The sequence below is a fragment of the Idiotropiscis lumnitzeri genome, chromosome 14 (genome assembly GCF_059441095.1).
Source record: "Idiotropiscis lumnitzeri isolate Australia: NSW breed Sydney's pygmy pipehorse chromosome 14, RoL_Ilum_1.0, whole genome shotgun sequence".
Classification (NCBI taxonomy): Eukaryota; Metazoa; Chordata; class Actinopteri; order Syngnathiformes; family Syngnathidae; genus Idiotropiscis; species Idiotropiscis lumnitzeri.
Genome location: NC_142404.1, coordinates 20,175,951 through 20,181,603, shown reverse-complemented (window position 1 = coordinate 20,181,603; position 5,653 = coordinate 20,175,951). Strand labels below are relative to the sequence as shown.

At 49.6% G+C, this 5,653-nt stretch overlaps 1 protein-coding gene across 1 annotated transcript; it reads right to left on the bottom strand.

Annotated features, from left to right (window-relative positions):
* Positions 1 to 992: 992 nt before the first annotated feature.
* Positions 993 to 5,049, bottom strand: cnga4 (cyclic nucleotide gated channel subunit alpha 4). Its single transcript, XM_088314502.1, has 6 exons — positions 4,964 to 5,049; positions 4,720 to 4,826; positions 3,671 to 4,254; positions 2,877 to 3,122; positions 1,542 to 1,707; positions 993 to 1,486 (listed from the first exon to the last, which is right to left on the bottom strand). Exons 1-6 carry the CDS (start codon positions 5,005 to 5,007, stop codon positions 993 to 995), a joined length of 1,641 nt encoding a protein of 546 aa, XP_088170628.1. The 5' UTR covers positions 5,008 to 5,049.
* Positions 5,050 to 5,653: the final 604 nt, after the last annotated feature.

Here is a 5,653-nt window from a genome sequence, read left to right as displayed (position 1 = left end):
CACTAGAACTAACATTTTGGCAAATCAAATTGTTATTGAAATAATTACGGAGATTTTTTTGTTTTGTTCTTTAATTAGCAAACTGTGGATGTTGTTTATGAGCGGACCCTTTAGTTTTTTTTAGACGTTAGTTTGTTGCTGTGTAGACCAGTCATTTAGAGTTAGCGTTAGAATGATTATTCAATGTCCTTTGTCCTGAACAACTTTGTCTTCTCCTAGTGCGCACATGCAACCGCGTCAACACACCCCGACACGTCCCCGCTAGAAAATGGCGAAAAGAAGCGTGTTCATTTGTCATGACGTCGAGTTGCAGTTAGGTCAAAATCCGCAATGGCCATTAAAAGTTACAATTGTGAAATGTGCAAATTGTGGATATTTGTTGAGCTCATCTGGGCTGAATCGCAAACGTGTGGATGGCGACTCGCTGGGCTCCGTCTTGGAAAGGTTTTATATACATCGACACATCCATTCATCTTCTGTCGCGCTTCTCCTCACGCGGGTCGCGGGGGGTGCTGGAGCCTATCCCAGGTATCTTCAGGCAGTAGACATCGTGAACTGGTCGCCGGCCAATCGCTGGGCACACGTCGACGAACATCCATCCGCCCGCACACTCATACCTCGGGGCAATTTCGAGAGTTCAATCGGCCTGCCGTGCATGTTTTTGGAATGTGGGAGGAAACCCGCGCAGGCACGGGGAGAACACGCAAACTCCACACAGGATGGCCGGAGCCGGGATCGAACCCACGCCCGATGCTGTCTCGCACTGTGAGGCCGTCGTGCCGCCCTACATATACGCAATCCATTCTATTTTTATAGCGCATTTCATAACAGATGGAGCTGTAACAAAGCGCTTGCCATATGGTGTCATACAATTGTGGTCTGCTTCCCCAGAGGAAGAGGACCAGAAGAGCCGAAAGCTCACAAGCGACATTGTCCTTGGCTTTTCGTCGCGTGTGTAGTAGAAGATCAAGCGAGGTAAAGGTTTGAACATTTTACTGAAATGAAAGCGTCACGCTATTGGATTCTTTTGGTCTTTCTGCGTGGTTCTTGGCGCTCTCGCCGTCAAACTCCGTGTCCGGTTCGACACGTCCTCTGCGTTCGTCTTTGCCTTCCTCGCCGCCGACGTCCCCCGCCACCACACGACCGTGGCGGGCATCCAGCTCCCACTCCAGGAGAGCCACGCGGGCCTCCATCTTGCGGTGACTAGACTCGGCCTCCGCCATGAGTCGAGCCAGTTTGGTTTGCAGGGCCTCCAGGGTGCTCTCCAGACCGCCGAGTTTCGTCCCGACTTGCTGTGCGCCGGCCGCCCCGCCGACGTCAAGCATTCCCATCTTGGTGAGGATCTGGTGGCCCTTCTCCTCCAGGTGGCGCTTGGCCGCCGGGTACTCGGACAGCACATCCGTCAGGTCCTCTTTGGATAGGCTGAACAGGTCTGAGTAGCCGATGCTTCGGATGTTGGCCGTGCGCCGATTTCCCGATTTGTTGCCTACCGTGTGAACATGGTGTTTAAAAAGGAAGTGGGAGAGCTCAACGTGACTGACCTCTGATGTTGAGAATGCTGATTTCTCCAAAGAAGTTTCCTTCGCTGAGCACGGCAAACTCAGAGACGCCGTCGTCTGCCACCACGGCCAGCTTCCCATCTTTGATGATGTACATGTCGTGGCCCACGTCGCCCTTCCTGCACACGTACTCCCCCGGACTGAAAACCTGCACCGCGCCCACAACAACAACCTTTGTCATCCCAACTCCTGCAACGTCAAAACACATTATCAACACCGAGGAAACGGACACTCGGATCATCACCGCGTGTCGTGTTGGGTAAGTGACTTCCAAAATACAATCTATTACTTATTGCTCATAACTTGCATGTAAAAGTCATCGATTTCAGAATGTTTCGGCAAGACTCTTGATGAGTGCTAGAACGTTTACTGGCCAGCTTGCACTGGCTCCTTCCTTCCCTGAGATGTGATTGAAGGTTTTGTTACTTCCTCCCAAAACATTAGATGGTTTAGCACCTTGCTGACTTAGCGTTAGCGTATGTTTCATCTGGAGACCTACGCTGGCGACATGTTACACTATTGATGACTCAGAGAGCTAAAAAGAATTCGCTGCCCGGGATTAAGCTACCTTTGTAAAAGTAATTCAATCTTGGCTTTCTGTATTTTTACACTCTTGCATTGAGTTAAAGCGCACCTGGATGGTATGCAAATTTCCTCTTGCCCCATTATGTTGATTTTGGCCTGTTTTCTTGCCACTTCTCCTCTCCCCCCTCGCGTTGAGAGAGTTGGCTCGGTGGCAATAATGGAATTGAGGCTGTTACTTTTGGGATTTTTCAACGACCAAGCGGAACAAGATCTGAGGCGGCCCACTTCCCCGGTAGGGGTCTTCCATCCTGTTCCTCGAGGGCCGGCGTCCTGCCCGTTTTCCACCTCTCCCTGGTGCAACACACCTGAGCGATCGTTATCTAGCTTCTGCAGACCTTGCTGATTATTTTATCATTTGAATCGGCTGTGTTGCAGCATGGAGAGATGGAAAACCTGCAGGACACCGGCCCTCGAGGAACAGGATTGAGGACCCCTGCAGTGTAGAGGATCAACTAATTGGATCCGGTACTGTGGAAGAACCACTTGCCCAAAGGCGTCCACATGTGGCGCTTTATTTCATGAAGTGGACGCTCATTTTGGTTTAACTAACGTTGTGCAGCACCTTTTCATGTGAAAAATGCCTCTCACTCGGCATCCAGTTCCGCCTGGTCATTCTGGAAAGATTCCTCAATCTGTAATCTCTCAAGGTTTCTTTCTCCAACACTTAATTTACAGTTAAGAACCGGGAACACCAGCAGCCAATGCACACGCCACAACCGCCCAATGGCTAACCTGCGGCGTTAGCTTGAGCACCAGCTCTTCGAGGAGACTCTTCTCACAGCTCTGGAAGATGCTGACCTTGGAGAGGGTCGGTAAGTGTACACTGACTGCGATCTCAGTCCTGAGGTGAACTGGTAACTGCTGCAGAATCTCATTCTCGCGCATGATTTTCTTGTTGATGTGCAGGTGCTGGTACCAGTTGTCGATGCGCTGACGCAGCTCCTTGCTGATGTGGTGGCTGCGCAGGTAGGCCTTCACCTAAAAGACAGACAATGGAAAACCCAGATCCAGCTTTGAGTCGTTCTGCCTGTCAGTATACAGTAAGATGTTGTCGAAGAAACATTTGTCTGAAACATATCAACTTTAAAGCAAGCGTGCCAAACTGCTGCTTGTTGACTAAAGTTTATCTCAAAGTCGCAGAGGCCATTCGGTTAGCACGATGGCCCCACAGTACAGAGGTGCAGGGTTCCATTCCGGCCCTGGCCTTCCTGTGTGCCGATTGCTGCATGCTGCGGGGGTTTCCTCCCACATTCCAAAAACATGCATGGCAGGTTGATTGAACACTCTAAATAGTCCCCAGGTGTGAGTGAGACTGAATGGTTGTTTGTCTATGTGTGCCCTGCGATAGGCTGGCAACCAGTTCAGGTTGTACTCCGCCTACTGCCCGAGACAGCTGGGATAGGCTCCAGCACCCCCGCGACCCTTGTGAGGAGAAGCTGTACAGATAATGGATGGGACTTAAGTTGGATCACTCGTAAGTCACGGCAGCTTTGTATGTAACTTCCTCTAACCTCTGCCAGTCTTACCAGCTCATGGTTGGGAAAAAAGACGTTATCACGGTCCCTCAGGCTGGTGATGACATTGCCCACGTTTCCCACAATGGACGCGAACACCAGCACGGCGATGAGCAGGTCAGCTATCATGAACAGGAAGGCCTCTTCCTGATAGGGCAGCGGGGTGTCTCCAACAGTGGTGAAGATCTGGGCCGAGAACCAAAAGCAGTAGAAGTACTGGCGGCGGGTAGATGCGAACACCGGGTCGGATATGTTGGGGTAAACCCAGTTGTCGCTCCCGAAACCGATGTAGTCGGAGAGTGCGAAATAGAGGCAGGCGTTCCAATGGATCAGCACAAAGATGTAGATCATCAGCTTCGTGATACGGAAGGTGTTGGGATATGAAGTCCTGGTCTCCATGCGGTCCAGGGCCTCGTTGAGTCGCGGTGTGCGAAGCAGACGGTTGATCCTCACCATGGCCGCCTGGATGCCGAAGACCAAGTAGAACAAGTCGGTAGGGAGCAGGGACGCCAGGTCCCGGAAGAAACGCTTGGAGCGAACGTAGCGACTCTTTAGACGACCCAGATCTGTAATCAGGACACCCTGCTCCAGGTAGCCTGGAAATGGTTCAAAACCGTCAATCAACCAATGAAAAAAGCTGGAACCATTAAGCTGATGGGGTTTATGCCGCAAATAGGGCAAGAACTCTGGTAAAACATATGAGCCAACCCATATATTTCTGGTTGCCAACGCATTCGGTTAGACTTTTGGAAACATTATCAGCTAGTCAACGCTGAGAAAATGAAATGAGTTGGGTCATTTTGAAGGAATCCTAAAATATGGACAGAAAAACATCACACACACGGCGAGCATGAAAAAAATCCAAATAATTTGTTGCTTGTGAAAGGAGTCTGCAGATGCACACGATCCCTCGCTTGAATCGAAAACCAGCTGTGACATTGCAGACCGAGTTCTGGACATTCTCGCTCGCTTGTTACTCAGAAAAACTGTTCCAACATAAAAAGGCATCCAGATCCATCATCTTGTAAGACAACAAACCTGAATAAGCAAACAATACGTACCCGAACGTACGGAGATGATCATGTCGGCAGCATACATCAGATCGGATGCGAAGTCCAGGGTGAGCCACACAACCAGGTAGCCCAGCGCAATGGAGGGGAAGCAGGTCCTGTTGCCAGAAAACAAAACAGCGTTTCTGAGTTCTGGCGATGCAAAAAGACGGAATGTACTGGCAGAACTGCTCGGACCACGTCTAAATAACGGTGCTGATGTTCCAAAGTCATTTGGATGACACAATGCGCGTACCTGAGGATGACCACGACCCAGTTGTAGACCACGGGCGGGACCATGAGCTGCAGCCAAACGTAATAGAAGTGCTCGGCCGGGTCCACCACCCAACTTGTCCAGCTGGAACGAAACAAGCACCGTTTGCCAGCGAGTCACTTTTACTTCCTTACATTCCTACTCAAGGTTTAGAACCTTGGTATTACACTTGTGTTCTTCTCGCCACGGCTGGGTGAGGCAAAGCGTATTCTACGTCAGGGGTCAAGTGAGAGCTACTTCTTGGGTACTGATTACTGCAAAGGGATACCAATTTTCATACAACTCCTCACATTGATCATGTCATTGATTTCTCACAATCAATCTGAAACCGAAAGCTATAATTTATTGGAATGTACCGGGTCTTCAAATCATCCCATTCCTAGTACATTACAATGTCCCATCACGGGTGAGATCTTTTTAGGGGTTCTCAACCTGGTGGCCACGGACAACACGTGGGTTACCCTCCGTGGCCTACGTCATGCCAAAGCCACCGCAATGCAGAATTAAAGCCAAGAACTGGATTTTTTTTTCTAAACAATTTTCAAGTGAAAAGTTTGAACTCTTTAATTTGTTTAACATTTACATTTGAAAAGAAATGGAAGTTAGAATTAACGTGAATGAATTCATATTATTAGCAGTCGTAGTCATGGTAGTCCTGGTGGTGGGGTTAGT

Excerpts from the sequence above, each read along its gene's own strand:
- cnga4 (XM_088314502.1), bottom strand. The coding sequence starts at position 5,007 with ATGGTCCCGCCCGTGGTCTACAACTGGGTCGTGGTCATCCTCAG. Across the intron at positions 4,827-4,963 it reads TGGGTCGTGGTCATCCTCAG|GACCTGCTTCCCCTCCATTG; the intron begins GTACGCGCATTG and ends TTCTGGCAACAG. Across the intron at positions 1,708-2,876 it reads TGCTCAAGCTAACGCCGCAG|GTTTTCAGTCCGGGGGAGTA; the intron begins GTTAGCCATTGG and ends GGCGCGGTGCAG.